This window comes from Capsaspora owczarzaki (assembly GCF_000151315.2).
Source record: "Capsaspora owczarzaki ATCC 30864 unplaced genomic scaffold supercont2.13, whole genome shotgun sequence".
NCBI classification, from domain to species: domain Eukaryota; class Filasterea; order Ministeriida; family Capsasporidae; genus Capsaspora; species Capsaspora owczarzaki.
In genome coordinates, this window is record NW_011887304.1 from 522761 (window position 1) to 540016 (window position 17256).

General features: G+C 53.3%; 8 protein-coding genes across 8 annotated transcripts; 2 read left to right on the forward strand and 6 right to left on the reverse strand.

Moving 5' to 3' along the window:
- Nucleotides 1–71: 71 nt before the first annotated feature.
- On the reverse strand, nucleotides 72–2375 carry CAOG_07090 (hypothetical protein; the record flags this gene model as incomplete). Its single annotated transcript, XM_004343764.1, has 8 exons — nucleotides 72–315; nucleotides 424–541; nucleotides 626–647; nucleotides 792–1010; nucleotides 1119–1254; nucleotides 1378–1482; nucleotides 1562–1954; nucleotides 2077–2375. The coding sequence occupies 8 exons, from the start codon at nucleotides 2373–2375 to the stop codon at nucleotides 72–74; spliced, it is 1536 nt and encodes a 511-aa protein (XP_004343814.1).
- Nucleotides 2376–2409: 34 nt separating this feature from the next.
- CAOG_07091 (hypothetical protein) lies at nucleotides 2410–3009 on the reverse strand (the record flags this gene model as incomplete). The annotated part of the gene is made up of 2 exons (XM_004343765.1): nucleotides 2410–2710; nucleotides 2945–3009. 2 exons carry the CDS (start codon nucleotides 3007–3009, stop codon nucleotides 2410–2412), a joined length of 366 nt encoding a protein of 121 aa, XP_004343815.1.
- A 337-nt stretch (nucleotides 3010–3346) lies between these two features.
- On the forward strand, nucleotides 3347–5349 carry CAOG_07092 (Rpn1 protein). Its single transcript, XM_004343766.2, has 2 exons — nucleotides 3347–3675; nucleotides 4072–5349. Exons 1-2 carry the CDS (start codon nucleotides 3386–3388, stop codon nucleotides 5156–5158), a joined length of 1377 nt encoding a protein of 458 aa, XP_004343816.1. The 5' UTR covers nucleotides 3347–3385; the 3' UTR covers nucleotides 5159–5349.
- Nucleotides 5350–5357: 8 nt separating this feature from the next.
- CAOG_07093 (pontin) lies at nucleotides 5358–7921 on the forward strand. The gene is made up of 8 exons (XM_004343767.2): nucleotides 5358–5646; nucleotides 5797–5883; nucleotides 6085–6217; nucleotides 6370–6611; nucleotides 6675–6824; nucleotides 6935–7197; nucleotides 7308–7502; nucleotides 7611–7921. Exons 1-8 carry the CDS (start codon nucleotides 5401–5403, stop codon nucleotides 7768–7770), a joined length of 1476 nt encoding a protein of 491 aa, XP_004343817.2. The 5' UTR covers nucleotides 5358–5400; the 3' UTR covers nucleotides 7771–7921.
- CAOG_07094 (zinc-containing alcohol dehydrogenase) lies at nucleotides 7881–10012 on the reverse strand. The gene is made up of 3 exons (XM_004343768.2): nucleotides 9836–10012; nucleotides 9649–9665; nucleotides 7881–8961 (listed from the first exon to the last, which is right to left on the reverse strand). Exons 1-3 carry the CDS (start codon nucleotides 9958–9960, stop codon nucleotides 8042–8044), a joined length of 1062 nt encoding a protein of 353 aa, XP_004343818.1. The 5' UTR covers nucleotides 9961–10012; the 3' UTR covers nucleotides 7881–8041.
- A 601-nt stretch (nucleotides 10013–10613) lies between these two features.
- CAOG_07095 (dihydrolipoyl dehydrogenase) lies at nucleotides 10614–13248 on the reverse strand. Its single transcript, XM_004343769.2, has 6 exons — nucleotides 13196–13248; nucleotides 12842–12926; nucleotides 12358–12434; nucleotides 12092–12227; nucleotides 10934–11970; nucleotides 10614–10826 (listed from the first exon to the last, which is right to left on the reverse strand). The coding sequence occupies exons 1-6, from the start codon at nucleotides 13208–13210 to the stop codon at nucleotides 10671–10673; spliced, it is 1506 nt and encodes a 501-aa protein (XP_004343819.2). The 5' UTR covers nucleotides 13211–13248; the 3' UTR covers nucleotides 10614–10670.
- Nucleotides 13249–13371: 123 nt separating this feature from the next.
- Nucleotides 13372–14318, reverse strand: CAOG_07096 (adenine phosphoribosyltransferase; the record flags this gene model as incomplete). Its single annotated transcript, XM_004343770.2, has 4 exons — nucleotides 13372–13587; nucleotides 13731–13813; nucleotides 14007–14110; nucleotides 14221–14318. The coding sequence occupies 4 exons, from the start codon at nucleotides 14316–14318 to the stop codon at nucleotides 13372–13374; spliced, it is 501 nt and encodes a 166-aa protein (XP_004343820.2).
- Nucleotides 14319–14402: 84 nt separating this feature from the next.
- On the reverse strand, nucleotides 14403–16988 carry CAOG_07097 (Sec61a1 protein). Its single transcript, XM_004343771.2, has 3 exons — nucleotides 16944–16988; nucleotides 16349–16413; nucleotides 14403–15967 (listed from the first exon to the last, which is right to left on the reverse strand). Exons 1-3 carry the CDS (start codon nucleotides 16945–16947, stop codon nucleotides 14606–14608), a joined length of 1431 nt encoding a protein of 476 aa, XP_004343821.1. The 5' UTR covers nucleotides 16948–16988; the 3' UTR covers nucleotides 14403–14605.
- Between the last annotated feature and the right edge of the window lie 268 nt (nucleotides 16989–17256).

Below are 17256 nucleotides of genomic sequence, written 5' to 3' on the forward strand. Positions count from 1 at the left end.
AATTTTTTAGGGCAAATTAAACAAATGAAGCTGGCTGAAAAGCAAATGGATAAATATTAGATCAACGGGATTCAAGGCTGCTCGACTTTGGAAGGATCGCTGCTGCTTGGAGGGCCGGTGAGGGTGGTTGGGACCGCGGACTCGACATGCTGAGAGAAAAGCCCTCGGTGGACAGCCTCCATGTGATTTGGATTGCGGTAGAGAGCGTGGGAGGCTTGATTGGCAGAGTAATGGAACGGTCCGGTGATCGCAAGCGACTGGCTGTGCGAGATTGTCGTCCAGCCACGCCGCAAAAAGGGTTGTGCTCGCCACGATCTGTGCCACAAAAGGTTGCAGCAACCCCCCCCCCCAAAGTGGATGTAGTCGAGTGAATGGTCAGTTCTTTGTCAACTTTCACAAATCACCAATTTTTGGTTGTCGTACAGCTCCAACAATTTACCAGGCCCAATGCTCCCGTCAGGCAGCGCAGTTGCGTTTGCATTCGGAAGGAGTGTCTCAATTGTTGAATAGATGGGTTGCGGCTTCTCTTCTGGAATGGCAACTGGTCACGGACATGATTGTGAGCCTTTTTGTCCTTGTCCATGAGCATGCCGCTCTCTCATCAACATAAACAACAGCTGCCTACCTTGTTTAGCTCCGATATCAAACTGAATAAAGTCCAGAACCACATCGGGGTTGCGTTGATGGCGCAATTCCACAGAGCCGTCCTACAACCATGGCAGTCAGCAAGCAAAACCACGAAAGATCACCAAGATCCATTTGCTCGCCAAAGGCCGTGACAAGCGACTGACATTGCGAAAGATGAGCAGCAACAGCTTGGACTTGCGGAAAAAGCGGCTGTCTTCGCGAGAAACCTTGTTGTTAATGTTGTGGCGAACCCAGCAAATGTTTTCGACATAGTGAAAGCCCCACGCTTGTGCGACCTCTAAAAGATCAGGAATCCATTCCTTCTCGGCCCACATGAAGATGAATCCTCTTGGGATGAGTGCTGGGGAGATACCCGCAGCTTTCTGCCAGTGCCCAGCCAAAGCCAAAAGGCAAGTGAGGTTGGAAGAAACAATGCCTGCCCAGCCCCCCCCCCTCACTTTGTGAGGCGTCATGACATTCTGTGCTTTTACCAATTCATCGACTGTAACCATTCCGGGAGTCGCAGGTTCGCCCGATCTCGCCAAAGGCGCATCAATCAAAATGCCCTCGAACGTCTGACCAGTCAGCTCTGCGAGATTCGACCGCAGAATGTCTGCAACAAGCCAGCTGGAGTACATCAACGAGCACACCACATCAAATGAGCGACTTCTCGAATAGAAGGAGAAGAAGAAGAAAAAAAAAAGCCCCGAAACCAACGCGAGAAAAATCCTGTTGGAAGGCATGTTTTACCGTGCTCCAGGTGCCTGTTCTCGAAAAGTACCAATCTCTAATACCCATGGTGGTAATGGACCAGGAGTAAGACGCATGTACACAGGTAGAGTGGGATCTGTGGATCTGCAAATGTCGACCGCAACAACAAGTGAAACATCCAACTCGTGTTGCTCGACTGATATCCTCGCTGCCGGTGACTTACTTGGATTTGCGCTTCAAGGACATTCTGTTTCCAGACGTGTCTTGGTAGTCCTTGTACTTGTCCAACAGTGTCCGGCGATCAATCTTTTTCGGCCCGGCGGTCGCGGTGTGCTTTTCAATTTTGGGCGTCCGGACGACGGGCACGGCAGACGCGGTGCTAAGATTTGTGGCGGTATGCAAGGGAGCCAAATGTGTTGCTGAGCCAGAGGCCCTCGCCTGCTGGTCAACAGATCCGTGCTTGATCATTTTCAGATTTCGTTTCTGACCAACTGCTTGCGGGGAGGGAGAGGACCCGGATCCCCACTTCACACGTCTCCGTGGAGTCTCAGCATCGTCGTTACTGCTGTCCGATTCGCGGCCGGGTGTTTCGTCAGAGACGCTCGGCGAGGTAGATCTGCGGGTTTGTGGAACAGCATTGAGAAATTTGAAGCAAAATCGTCGCCAGGCAGCAAACAGATCTGCTCCGTGGCCCCCCTCCCTCCATCCTGGTCGCAATCAACACACATGCATCCTTACTCTCCAAGATCATTGGCAGGAAAGGACTGGCCGGGCTGAGTGTCCGTTTGATGCACGAGTCGGCCGAGCTGATCCAGCATGTCTTCCTCCATCTCGTCCGAATCTCGATCGTCATGCCATTTGCGAGATGCTCGTTTGCTTGTTGTTTGCGGGCGTTTGTGGCGCTTGGCCAGGAAGGACGTTCGCCGAAACACCTCGAGCAGTTGTTCCTCTGTTAGACCGTTCGACTCTGCTTCATCCAGCGCAAGCGACCCACCAGCATGATGGGCAGCAGCAACGTGGCTATTCTCAGGCTGCATTGATTCGGCGGGCGGCACAGGACCAACCGGAGCATCACCCGCGAGTGTTTTGGCGGGAAGATTTGGCGCAATCAGTCTGACGGCACTGCTCGCTCAGGGAGGGCACTGGCATCACACAAGGAGCAGCAGACGACGTCGCAAGGCCCTGCTCAGTCACTGGGACTGCAGCATCGGCCACGGCGACCACGGTGCCTGAGAGCGCAGTCGACGACGACGGAGTGCACTTGTCCTGCTGGCGTTTGGCTTTGCGCTCAATCTTCTCCAGCTCTGAAAACTTTCGCATGATGGAGTCGACGCTTTCATCGTCTTCGACATAGCCAACGTAGAGCGACGCACTGGATGGATTTGCGCAACAAGCAACAAGCGACAAGCAACAAAGTCAGTCAGGGATCGCTTTCCCGCCAAAATTCACAGCGCAGGAGACTCGAGGTCTCAGTCCCATGTCCATTGTCATCCACAGACAAGAACAACCCCCCGCATTGCATTCAGATCCATCCATTCATAGCAAGACAGTTGACAGTGAGGGTTAAGGGCAGGCAGGAGGGAGAGAGAGCGAGCGAAGTCTGTACTTTGGCTTTGGAGCTTGCGCCAGGCGTTGTGGCCGCCGCACTGGTCGCCGCGTGTCTTCGGCCATGTCTATTTGGGTTTTGCGTTGCCTTGTTATGTTTTTTGTTTTTGTCTTGCTTTGGTATGTGGTCGACGACGAATGGACAAAATCTAAAAAAAATCTTCACAAAGTTGACTGAGCCAAAAACAAGCCATTGATAGTTCAATCATCCCCTCACTCGCTGAGGTTTGTGCAGCACTCATGAACATCTCCATCCATTTACAGCACCTTCAAACCCCCATCCATCCATCCGCAGAGCCCGAGTACTTTGTGATTGAAATCCCCTTCCCTCTTCTCTGTTCCTCCCGACTCGATCCACTACAACAACACCTATGAATAACCAAAGTCAAAAACAAACGCTAGTCCTCCTTTCCACTTTTCCCTCCTCTTCCATCACCAACAAATGCGCGCATTCGCTCTGCTGCTGTTGGCTGCCGTGCTTGTCGCATCAACAACGGTCGCTGCTGCGTCTGCATCAGAGCCGTCGCTGCGCATCAAGACGGCCGCCCGCCAGATCGACCTCAGCACCCACCTCACCCGCATCACCCTCGATCTGACTGTTGAGAACACTGGCTCTGCCGCTGCAAGCTCGCTGCTCGTTGCGCTCGAGGGCGATCGCGACCCGTCGCTCGTCTCTGCCATTGCTGCGCCGTCCCCAAAGACCCAGCTCGCCGTCGCACGCGAGCCCGCAGCGTACGGGTCTTGTTTCCACACACCCCACTCCAGTTCACTCCACTCGTCCCCCCCCCCCTCCCCTCCCTTCTGCAGCATCCGTTCGGGGTTTGCGAGACGGAACGCAGATTGATTTTCCAACGATCGCGCTTTTTTTTTTTTTTTTTTTTTCCCCCATTCTATGGCAGTGCGATCGTCCATTGCATCAGCTTTCGAAAAGGTCAAAAAGGAAGGAGCAAAACAGTGCGTTGTGTGACTTGGAACGCTGAACGCGCAGGTCGTTGTCGTCGAAAAACCAGACTTTGATGCTCAACCCAATGCAAAAGCTATCAAATCCTTGTTATTTTTTATTTTTTATTTTTTATTTTTTATTTTTCGATTTTTTTACTTATAATTCTGAATCTTTTGCTGCTGCAGTGACGCCCGGCTGTTCCGCATCACGCTCGAGTCGCCGCTCGCCGCTGGCAAGTCGATCGAAGTGACCGTCCGATTTGTGGTTGCTGGCGCCCAGACTGCCCACCCGCGCGAGATCACCCAGCAGGAAGTCCAGCGCGCCCGCTTTGTCGGCCGCCTGCACGTTCCCAGCCCGTACCAGGTCGCTGAGCAGACCACGACTGTCACGCTGCCGTCGAACAATGTCGTGCAGTACACTCGCACCAAGCCCGTCTCGGCGTCCGGCTCCACGATCAAGTACGGCCCGTACCACGACGTTGCGCCCTTCAGCGTTGCCCCGCTCTCGGTGCACTTTGAGGCGGCCACCCCTTTCCTGACTACCCGCTCCGTCAAGCGCTTGATTGAGGTCTCGCACTGGGGCAACATTGCCGTCGAGGACGTCATCCACCTCCAGAACACTGGCGCACAGCACAAGGGCGAGTTTTCGCGCTACGACTACCAGCGCGGCCAACCCGCCGGCCACATTGTCCGCAGCTTTGCCTCGCACCTCCCGCTCTCTGCGCGCGACATTTACTACCGCGACGTTATCGGCAACATCTCGACCTCGCACGTCCGCGAGGGCGACTCTGAGGTCTTGGTCGAAGTCACCCCGCGCTTCCCGCTGCTCGGCGGCTGGCAGACCGTCTACACGCTCGGCTACAACCTGCCGACCGCACCCTTCCTTTACACTGGCTCGAGCGGCTTCAAGCTGACCATCCCGTTCCTCGACCAGATCCACGACACGCTTGTTGTGGAGGATGCTGAGGTTCGCGTCGTTCTCCCCGAGGGAGCCGCAAACATCCAGGTGCACACTCCCTTCGAGGTCGAGCAGTCGCGCGATGTTCACTTTACCTACCTCGACACCACCGGCCGCCCCGTTGTCGTCCTCAAGAAGCAAAATCTCGTTCGCGAGCACCTCGAGCAATTCACAGTCACGTACACCTTCTCCACCACCTCAATGCTCCAGGAGCCATTGCTGGTTGTTGGCTTTTTCTTTGCGCTCTTCTCGACCATTCTTGTGCTCAACCGCATTGACTATTCCATCTCAGCGCCCAAGACCAAGAAGGATTAAGAGTTTTTAATACTTTTTCAAAACAAAACGCAATCTGGGTTTCTTTTCGATTGCTACTTCCTTTTGGATTTGAGTCCTTTTTTTTTCTTCATATTTAGTGTGCGTTTGTGTGTTGTTATGTGCGTGTGTGTCGTGCTTTGGAGACTTTTTGTTCTTTTTGAGATCATAAAAATCGCTCAAGTATAATGCAAATCCATTCTTTTTTTTTTTTTTTCAATTTTTTTGATCCTCATACAAAAACGATGATGGACACTTCTGCTGACGCTTCTGCCACTGCCGCTGCCGCCGCCGGCTCCGCATCGTCTGCGTTCGGTGCGTCTGGTGCAGCTGGCAGTGCCGCCAGCAGCTCCGCAATGAAGATTGAGCGCGCGACGACCAAGACCAAGCGCGTGGCTGCCCATAGCCATGTGAAGGGCCTCGGCCTCGACGACAACGGCGACGCCCAGCCAATCTCAGCAGGCCTTGTTGGCCAGACTGAAGCTCGCGAGGTGTGTGCTCTGCGAAGCCGGGTCGTTGCGATGCTGCGACTGCAGGAAGTGGGAGCGAATGCTCTGTGATAATGCAGAGATCGCACAATGGACTTTGCGCTCACTTTTGTGCTCCGGCTGTCATTCGTCCACACATACAAACACACTTAGGCATGCGGCGTCATTGTCGAACTCATTCGCAGCAAGAAGATGGCTGGACGCGCGGCGCTTCTCGCTGGTCCTCCTGGCACTGGCAAAGTGAGTTTCCAATCAAAAGTTGCTCCCTGACTGCGACAGCAGCGAGATCATCATCAAACAAGTGGAGTTTCGTCATGATTGAAGTCTCGTCATCGAGAGAAGTGCTGGGGTGGATGAGAAAGGGGTGTTCCTTGTCGAGATTGCTTCGTATTGACATGCAGCTGCTACGCTCTTCTCACGATGTGCTTGCCCCTTGCACAGACCGCGCTTGCACTTGCTGTCGCCCAGGAGCTTGGTCCCAAGGTGCCATTCTGCCCCATGGTCGGTAGCGAGGTCTACTCATCTGAGGTTAAAAAGACGGCCGTGTTGATGGAGCATTTCCGTCGTGCTATTGGTATGTTTGTCAGCCTCTTTTCGTCTGGCTCAAGTTGGATCTAGTGATTGAATGCAGCAACGGTGGATCGAAGGCTTTTGCCAAGCTCTACTAACGACTTTTTCTGTTTTTTCTGTTTTTTTTTTTGTTTTTTTTCCGCACCTCTCTCCCAGGCCTCCGAATCAAGGAAACCAAAGAAGTCTTTGAGGGCGAAGTCACAGAGCTCAATCCCGAAGAGACTGACAACCCGCTTGGCGGCTACGGCAAGACTCTCGCATCCGTTGTTGTGGGACTGAAGACCACCAAGGGCACCAAGCAACTTCGTCTCGATCCCTCCATCTACGAAACCATTCAAAAGGAGAAGGTCTCTGTTGGCGACGTTATCTACATTGAAGCCAACAGCGGTGCAGTAAAGGTGCGTTTCCATTTCTGATAAAGTTGTCCTGCGCTGACACTCACCTGATGATGCTTGCGACAGCGCCAAGGCCGTTGCGACGCGTACGCCACGGAAGCCGATTTGGAGGCCGAGGAATACGTCCCGCTGCCGAAGGGCGATGTGCACAAAAAGAAGGAGGTCATTCAAGATGTTACGCTCCACGATTTGGATGTTGCCAACGCTCGGCCTCAGGTAAATTCCGACGGGCGGCGCTTGAGTTGGTGTTTGAGCGCGATTGGTCCCCGATTTTGTCTTGTACACTTCCAAATCTGACTTGCGTTTTGATTCGTTTTGTTTTGTAGGGCGGCCAAGACATCATGTCCATGATGGGTCAGCTCGTCAAGCCCCGCAAGACAGAAATCACGGACAAGTTGCGACGAGAAATTAACAAGGTGGTGAACAAGTACATTGAGGACGGCGTGGCCGAGCTCGTTCCCGGTGTGCTTTTCATTGACGAAGTGCACATGCTGGATCTCGAGTGCTTTACCTATCTTCACCGTGCTCTCGAGTCGACGCTTGCGCCAATTGTCATTTTCGCCACCAACCGCGGCGCCTGCGAAGTCCGGTGAGCGTTGTTCATTGATCGGTTTCCTTCGATTTGATTCGATTTTTTTGTGTCTTTTGCTTACCCACAAATCCGTCTGCTGTTGCTTTTCGTTTGGCCATCCCACACAGCGGCACCGACGGAATCATTTCACCACACGGCATCCCCCTCGATTTGCTTGATCGTCTGCTGATTGTGCGGACAATGACCTACTCGGTTCAGGAGATTGTGCAAATCATTGCCATCCGAGCCCACACCGAGGCTATTGCCATCGAGGAAGAAGCTATTGCTTTCCTCGGCGAGGTTGGTGATGCTACGACACTAAGGTGAGTGGCGCTCTCTCTCTCTCTCTCCCGTTCTCTCTCGTCATTCTAGTTCTAGCATTAGCACGATGCTCACGATTCTGTGTGTCTTTTTTTGTCCGGTTGACATAGATATGCTGTTCAACTCCTTTCGCCCGCATCGCTGCTCGCTCGCACAAACGGCCGCGAGCGCGTCAGCAAGGCGGATATTGTCGAGTTGTCGCAGTTGTTCTTTGATGCCAAGACGTCAGCCAAGCATTTGGCAGAGAACGACGAAAAGTACTTGCATTAAAAACAACAGCCCCCACCGTTTTGATCGCACTTTAGTTGTTAATGCGGCAGATCGGTTCTGTTGTTTCGGGTTGCTTGTTCTTTTTGATTTTCGTCATTGTGTCATCTGTTGTGATTCCCAATATATTCAAACCTTTTCGTTATGACGTACTATTGGGGTTTGTTGGCGCAACACAAATCAAAGCGATATTGATGTAAATTCATTTATACAGTATCGTGGTGAATTTAAACACTCTGAACACGTCACACTGAAAAAGAACGCGACACAGGTTTTAAACACGGTACTTCATGACGCAGCGGTAGCGGGCCTTGTTCTCGCGGACGCGAGTGAGGGCTGCGTTGACCTTATCGGCGTCTGCGCCGTGGCCGACCTCGACCTCCTCAATCATGGGGCGAACGCCGTGCAGTGCGGAGAAGGCGAGCATCTCCTTGATGGCCTTGGTGCCGCCGACGAGGCTGCCAACAATGGTCTTGCTGCCGCCGATGAGGTACATGGGAGAGACCTGGATCTTGGCCTCGGGGAGGCCGCAGACCACAAACTTGCCTTCGGGGGCAACCAAGCCCATGTAAGCGTTCCAGTCAATGTTGCCGGACGCAGTGTAGATGATGAGGGGGAAGGCGTTGCCGTGGGCCTTCATTTGAGCGGCATCGCTCGAGTTGAGGAAGGCGTGCGCGCCGAGCGAGCGAGCCTCAGCCTCCTTCGAGGGGGAGGTGGAGATGGCAGTGACGTGGTAGCCCATCTTGTTGGCAAACTGGAGAGCAAGGTGGCCGAGACCACCAATGCCGACAATGCCGACGCGCGAGCCTGGGGGCAGCAGGTGGGTGGCGAGCGGGGTGAAGACGGTCACGCCGGCGCACATGAGGGGCGCAACATGGGCCGAGGGGATCTCGTCCGGGATGGCAAAGCAGAAGCGCGAGTCGGCGCGAATGTGGGCGGCATAGCCACCGTGGTTGGGGTCGTACAGGCCACCGAACTTGGTGCAGTTGTGCTCATGGCCCTTGGCGCACAAGGCGCACTCATGGCAAGACGAGCCCTGTGCGCCAAAGCCGACGCGCTGGCCGACCTTGAAGCCAGTGACGGCGGATCCCAGCGCGGAAACGGTGCCAATGACTTCGTGGCCAGGAACCAAGGGGAAGGTGGTTGGGGAGCCGCCAGTGTCGCCTCGCCATTCATCGCCCATCATGTGGATGTCTGTTGTTGAAAAGGGGACAACGGTGAGTGTTTTTTTTTTTTGCAGCGAGTCACCCAAGACCTCCCCGACAAGTCACATGTAATCATCCAGTACTTTCAGTAAAACTGCAAAGTACATGCGAGCTTTGCTCAAGTTGAGCTCGCGATGCTGTTTCTGAGAAGCAGGTATCTCGGCTGACACACAAACCAGTGGCTGTTTTTTTCAATCTTTTAATTCGCACTCATCCGCCCGTGCTTCCCCCCCCCTACAAAAGTGCTGCATCCCAGAATACACACTGTCACGTTTTTTTTGTGTCTTGCACTCACCATCGCACTCTGCATCCATACTGCGCAGTGAATCAGCCACGCTGGTTGTTTTTTTGGTTTTTCTCCGTGCCCTGCATCTCGCTCTCTGTCTCTGTCTCTCTCTCTCTCTCTCACTCTCTCTTTCTCCTGCCGTTGTTCCAGCGTTGCTCGTCTCTTCGATCTTCGCTGTCCGTCGTCACTGTCGATCGCGTTCTTGACGTGCGATTTTTCTCCACCACAGTTTTCAGTGCAATGCATTGCAGTGTGGGCTTTCAGCAATTTCTCCACTTTCGACCTGCCGAACCCCCCTCCTGCCGAACGTCAATCCCCACCACCACACAACGGCGTCAGAGTGTAAGAGCATTGGTGAGATGCGATTTTGAGTGCGCGGATGTTGCTTACCAGAGTGGCAGATGCCGCTGTTGGAGAAACGAACGAAGAGAGCCACGCGATAGATCAAAAATGGGCGACCCACAGACACACACACACACAAGCGAGACCAACAGAGACCAACAGATCAAACAGTTAGTCAAAGCACATCTCACACAAGCAACTTCAATGGGGGTGGGGGGGGGGTTGATTTTGTTACCAGTGGGTCACGTCGACGGCAATCATGTGCGGGGTCAGCTCGGGCGCAGGGAACTCCCAGTGCGACACGGTTTGGCCCGCTTGGAGCGCAGCGAACGCCTTGACTGTCTTGGATGCTTGAGCCATTTTGTGCTGGGTGTGATGAAGTTGTGAGGTTTTGAGATTGAGGATTTTGTCTCAAAAATAATGAAGACTGGTTGTTCAGCCACGGAGGATTCGAGTGGCCTTTTTATAATCCTCCGTTCGTGAGCTTTGTTATTATATAATCACTTATTTGGTGCGGAAATTGTGCGGAACAATTAACAATGCAATGTCGAAGTGAGGAAGAAAAAAACCAAAAGAGAGGAAATCCACGAGGAAGAGGTGGTCACCGCTGGCTCAGGGAACAAAATGCTCCGTCTGATTTTTGAATGATGAGAGGACGAGACGAAAACGGCGGATGGTAGAAAGGGGAAGGGGAAGCGAGGAAACGGAAACACAGGGAATAAAACAAAAACCGCGTGGTCACACGAGGACGATGGCATTGCGTGGGAAATAATAGTGCTTGGTGGGTTTGAATATGGAACGCAATCCACGCGGTGGTGGAATAAAGAAAAAAAATGTTAGGTGGGTTTGACGAGGAAGCGTTGGTATGCGATGGGCGAAACGATGGCTGCATCACCGTTTTCGTGCTTTGATCTTCTTCGCCAGATTTGTCAGCATATCCGTAAATGTCAACAAAACATAAAATCCAGAAAAACAAGAAGAAAAAAATGCATCGTATTTTGACAGATCTTCAATCCTCCACAACACATACCAGAATCAAGTATTCGGCAGCTTTTTTCTTCTTTCTGCTGTTAGGCGTTAATCGGCTTGCCATTCCATGCAGTCAGGGCAGCCTCCTTGAAGGCCTCGGAAAGCGTGGGGTGTGCGTGGCAAACGCGAGCAACATCCTCGCACGAAGCCTTGTACTCGAGGGCGAGAACAGCCTCGGCAATCATCTCACCAGCACCCTGTCAGTAGTCAAATACACGAGTTAGCGTCCTCTCTTCTCTTGTTCTCTTCTTCTCTTCTTCTTCGTCTGCTTCAACACGCCACACTACGCAACAATGCATCTTACAGGGCCAATGATGTGCGCGCCGAGAATCTGGTCAGTCTTCTTGTCACCGAGAACCTTGACAAAGCCGTCAGTGTCGTTGTTGGTCTTGGCACGGGAGTTGGCGACGAAGGGGAACTTGCCAATCGTGTACTCGACACCATCGGCCTTGAGCTGCTCCTCGGTCTTGCCAACCCAAGCGACCTCCGGGTGGGTGTAGATGACAGAGGGGACGTTGTTGTAGTCAATGTGGGGGTGGCCGCCGCACATGCCCTCGACGGCAAGAATGCCCTCGTCCTCGGCCTTGTGCGCAAGCATGGGGCCCTGGATGACGTCGCCGATGGCGTAGATGGAGGGAACGTTGGTGGTGAACATGTTGTTCACCTCAACGCGGCCGCGGTTGTCGACCTTGACGCCCGCCTCCTTGAGGCCGAGGTTGTTCGTGTAGGGACGGCGACCAATGGCGACGAGGAGAACGTCGGCATCGAGCGTCTCCTTGACGCTGCCGTCAGCGGACTCGACGTTGACCTTGACGGAGCCGTTGGCCTGCTTGGTGGCGCCGGTGACCTTGGTGTTAAGCTTAAAGTTGAGTCCTTGCTTGGTGAGGACGCGCTGGAAGTTCTTGGCAACCTCGCCGTCAATGCCGGCACCGCCAATGCCGCCGAGGAACTCGACAACAGTGACCTCAGCGCCGAGACGGGACCAGACCGAGCCGAGCTCGAGGCCGATAACACCGCCGCCAATAACAATCATCTTCTTGGGCACAGCCTTCAGCGCAAGGGCGCCGGTCGACGACACGATGGTCTGCTCGTCAATGGCGATGCCAGGGAACGGGGTGACCTCCGAGCCGGTGGCAATCAGAATGCGCTTGGCCTTGAGCACCTGCGAGCCGCCGCCGAGCAGGTCGACAGTGACCTCCTGGGCGCCGGTAATCTTGCCGTGGCCCTTGACGTAGTCGACCTTGTTCTTCTTGAGCAGCATCTCAACGCCGCCCGTCAAGCCGGTGACGGCCTTGTCCTTGGCGGCCATGAGCTTGGGCAAGTCGAGCTTGACGTTCTCGACTAAATGGAGATTGCGTGTGTGAGAGAGGGGGGGGAGGAAAGAAAGGGAAGGGTTGGGGAAAAGGGACACAAATCAAAACCAAATCAAAGTCACGAGCAAAAAAACGCGCCGACTACGTACCAACAATGCCTCGGTTGGCAAAGTCGTGCTGGGCCATGTGGTAGTAGTGCGAGTTGTTGAGCAGGGCCTTGGACGGGATGCAGCCAACGTTCAAGCAGGTGCCGCCAAGTGCGCCACGCTTCTCAACGCAAGCAGTCTGGTTTGTTTAGCAAGACGAAGGAAGGGAGCGGGTGTTGTGATTTACGTTGAGTACTGGGGTGCGATGACGCCATGTCGTGCGTGTGTGACGAACGACGACGAATTGACTGCAAAACTGCAAAGCTCACCTTCAGGCCGAGCTGGCCAGCCTTGATGGCAGCGACGTAGCCACCGGGGCCACCGCCGATAACAACAAGATCGAGCTCTGTGGTGCATATGCAAAGTCACATCGATGAGCACCCCACATCTTGTTGATCTTCCCCAGCATGTGAGTGTGTGGGAATCGCATGGGTAACTGCCGCTGTTTTTCACATCAAACCCCCAACTCCCCCGCGGCCTCAGAAGTATCAAAACCAGAACAAGTCTTTCTTCTTGAGACGGTGGGAATGACTGATCGCTGGGTCTCCAAATCCAAGTGCAACAATCCAAGTGCAACAATCCAATGCAAATCCAATGCAAGTCAAAGCGTGACTTTCGAGATCGTTCAATATAAAAAAGCACATTGAACGAGCGCACTTTCGCTTTGTGTTTTGACTGCGCAAAAGACTGACGCAGCGAGCTTGATTGCACAGAGACTTCATTGGACTTTGGACTGGAGAAGTGCGTGACTACCTTTGGCAGCGGCGGCAGTGGACGCGCTGCGGCGAGCGAGCGCAAGACGCGACGACGCGGACGAGACAGCGGGGACGCTTCGGACCTGGCCGCCAAAATGGACAGACAAGCAGTGAGTCTGATGATGGGATGATGAATCGAGAATCGACAGGGGGGTTGGGGGGCGTTCGCAGTGTGGTCCAGAGTGGAGTGTGGCCGCTTTCCGAGTGGAGTGTGGCCATCCGGACTTGCTACTCAGAGACCCCCACTTCAACCCCATCAAGGTCACTTGGAACACTCAAGCATTCAAATAAAACCCAAACACTCTGAAAGAAATAAAAGTAACGCATTGGTTGCAGAGAAGTGGCGGCTTACAATCGATTGAAGCATTATTTGTGGACTGTTCTTTTGTGAAACAAAAAAAAGATGGACTGACTGACTGAGACGCAAGATAAGGAATAGAAATCCAATGCATGATAAACATGTCTGGAGATATGGACAGACAACAGGCGGGGAGGCGGGGGAGAGAAGGAAAATCCCCTCGAAATGCCTCAGTAGTGGATCAGACCGTGGACGGGCGAGGGAACGTTCTTGCGGCCTTGCAGATCGTCCAACTCGATGACAACAAGCGACTCGAGGACGAGACCACCGAGGCGGGTGACCAATTCGCATGCAGCCTTGAGCGTGCCGCCGGTAGCGAGCAGATCGTCCACAATCACGACATTCTGGCCAGGCTTGATGCCGTAGGATGGGATTTGGAACGTGTCCTATTGTCGATCATGTTTGCACAAATGAGTTCAAGGTGTTCAGCCAGCAGCAGTGATTGCACAGTAGCCGAGCTCAAAAAGCCAGTTGAACCAATTCTCAGATTTTTCGCTTGTCGGCACCGAATCAGGCTGTCCTTCCTTACCGAGCCATATTCCTTCTTGTACGAAATGCTCTCTGTCAGACCTGGCAGCTTGCCGCTCTTGCGAACGGGCACAAATGCCGCGCCTAGTCGCATCGCGAGCACGGGTCCGAACAGAAATCCCCCCCCCCATGCCGCCCCATGCCGCCCCAAGCAAAACACACAACCAAAAGCAAGGCATCCGACCAACAAGCAACGCAGCGTTGACAATCGAATGAGACGAAAAAACGCGCGAGTGAACCAAACCCAACACAGTGCAGCGTTTTGTGTGTAACGCACCGACCACGACGTCGACTTGAGAGAACTTGTTGGCGAGATAGTTGGTCATGACGTTCAAGAGGCCCTCGGTCGCGACGGGGTCTTGGAAGATGGGGAAAATGTCACTGTGGTCGAATAGCAGCAGCAGATTTGAGAATGACGCGCACGCACATCGCATCATCCAGCAGAAAGTGATGAAGCATGCATCAACACAAAAGACAGACAAAAAGCACACCGGAAGAGAATGCCGGGCAGCGGAAAGTCGGGGTGCGCCGTGATGAGCGACTTGACGCGATCGAGCTCAGCGGAGGAAGAGGACGATGTGGATGACATTCTGCGTCTGTGTACTTCAGTGCAGCAACAACAAGACAAATAAAAAATGGACTGCAATGAATGGACAGAACAAACAAGGCGTATCAAAATAAATGCTTGTTATTTGTTGGATTCAGTTGCGGATATTACAAAAAAGTGAAAGCGGGGCAAAGAATAAAAGGCTCACCGCATCACAACAAAAGATGATGAAGGGACAAGGAGAGCCTACTAATCAAAACGACACACACACACACAACCGGGAAGGGAGGAAAGCGAGCTTTCTGAACGGAAAGAGCGCGCCTACGTGTTTAGAAAAGGTTGCCCATGGAGATCTGCTCCTTGGCCATGATCTCATAGTACTGGTAGATGGTGGTGACGGCCATGAGAATACCAGTGCCCGAGCCGATAGCGCCAAAGAAATCAGCAGTGATGGAGAGCGCGCCAATGCACAGGCCACCGAATGCAGCGGCGGTGGGAATGTAGCGGTTGAGCTGGCGAGCAGTGCTCTCCTGGGTGTCCTTGTGGCCCTTGACGAACATTTGCTGCTCGCGGAGCTGGCGGGCAACGTCCTGGCTGCTGGCGCCAGAGAGGTCAATCCAGAGAAGCGAGAAGAGGGCGCAGGTGCCGAGGATGAAGGCAATGTAAATCATGCCGTGGAGGGGGTCGGCAACAACACCAGTGAGGCCGTTCGGGGGGCTGAGGTAGTAGCAGAGGCCACCGACGGGGTACGAGCGGTTGGAGCCCTGGTAGGCAACATTCTCCCACGAGCCGAGCAGACCAATAATCCAGCCGAGGCCAGTGTGGGACAGCTTGAACCAGAGGAGCTGCGAAATGATGAAGAGGTTTTGGACGAGGGCAGACTGGAGGATGATGGGCATGTTGGAAGTGTAGAAGAGCTTGATCGAGTACGTCTGAACAACACCGGGGGCGTTGCGGGAAACGACGGGCACGTCCACGCGGAAGCCCTGGAAGTAGATGACGATGAGGAAGACGGCGACGGTGGCAAAAAGGTTGGTGAGGTTGGGCAGGTTTTGGCGGAAGAAGGCCTCGCGGAGCGCCTTGAACTTGTCGCTGCGGGTGGCGAGGAGGTGGAAGAAGCCAATGACAGCGCCCTCAAACTCGGTGCCACGGCCAGTGTTGACGGTGGTGGGGCTGAACGAGCGCCAGATGATGGACTCGCACACGTTGGTGGCAATGAAGAGGGAGATGCCAGAGCCAAGACCGTAGCCCTTCTGGAGGAGCTCGTCGAGGAGCATGACAATCAGGCCGGCAATGAGGAGCTGGAGGACGAGCATGAAGCAGACAAAGAAGCCGAGCTCGCCGACGGGGCCGTAGAGGCCGGTGGCAACGTAGATGATGGCCTGGCCGACGGTGATGATGAGACCGAAAAGACGCTGGGCGCCAGAGAAGAGCGCGCGCTCGTCGGCGTTGGACTGGTCGACCTCGAGGAGCTTGGCGCCAGCGAGGAGCTGCATGATCATGCCAGAGGTGACGATGGGCGAGATGCCGAGTTCCATCAGGGTGCCGCGGTTGGACGCGAGAATGGCGCGCATCCAGAAGAAGGGATCAGCAGAGTCAGACGACATGATGCCGTACAGCGGGACTTGGCAGCAGACGAGGAAGATGACGAGGGTGATGACCGTGTAGATGGCGCGTTCCTTGAACGGGACCTGTCGGAAGGGGCAAAGAGGGGAGAAGAAGAAGAAGAAGGGGCAAAGAGTGAGTTGAAACGGAAGGAACAAGGCAAGAGAGAGGCGAATCGCAGCCAATAGACATCAGACATGGCAAACTGGAATGCGTTCAAAGTCGAAATGCAAAGCGTTCAACGCAACACTCGCGAATCAAAGCATAATAAAGAAAGAAAAGAAAGAAAAAAAAAAAAAAAAAAAAAAAAAGAGCGATCGCTTCATTCAATGCAAAGTCCATCACAGTTGGAACGATCGAAAGCGAGCAAAACGACCAAACGGACAAACAACCGCTCAAACACACACAACTGCAAAGATCAACAACAAAAATGGAGCTGATGCATTGGAAGAACTGGGTTTGCTCACCTTCTTGACGGGCGCCTCGATCTCGGGAATGAGCGAGATGAACGGCTTCAGGTAGTGCAGGAAGCCTGGTGGGAAAACGAAAGGGGCGATCAGTGAGCGAAAGGGTAAGAGCAAAGGCGTAAAGCGCAAACAAATTTTATACAGACTCGAGCATGAGTTGGCAATCAATAATAAAAAAAAAATAGGACGGGTTTTTTTTTTTTTTTTTTTTTGGTTTTCGGCTATGTGCGACGATCGCCAGACTGCACCGCCAAAACCAACACCGCCAGTACAGCGTGCAAGCTGAATAACAACCCCAGCACATGCGACTGCGCGATCTCGCTCTGAATGCAGACGACAGCGATCAAAAGTCCACAAAAAAAAAAAAAAAAAAAAAAGCAGCGATCTTTTCATTTTTTATTTTGTCCTGCTGATCGCGGCTTTGGATGAAGGGGAAGCCGCGACCTTGCTGCACCTAACATCAACATGCTGCAGAAACCATGCATTGATTCACATGGCATTGGAACGGAACGCGTCTCCATTCTGCATCAATGAAACGCAGTGCAATCCCAAAAAAAAAAAAAAAAAAAAGTTGGAAATCATAATGAAAACGCACCCATGACTTGGCAGAATGACGAAACAGTGAAAAAACAAAATCCGGACTGATCTTTTGATGAAATGGAAGTGGAATACATTTGGTGTGGTATTTGTATGATGTGGAGAGAGGGTTGTTGTTTGCATAAGAGTATGGTAGTGGAATAAATGGAGCAGTTTGGGGGTGTCGTGAACTGTGCAACAAAGATATTTTGGGTTGGTCGTTATTTGGAGATCGAGGCGTTGGTGTGGCGTCTGGAGGATATGCTGCAGAGAGAGGGTTGTTGTTTGTATAAGAGTACGGTAGTGGAATACAGGGAGCAGTTTGGGGGCGT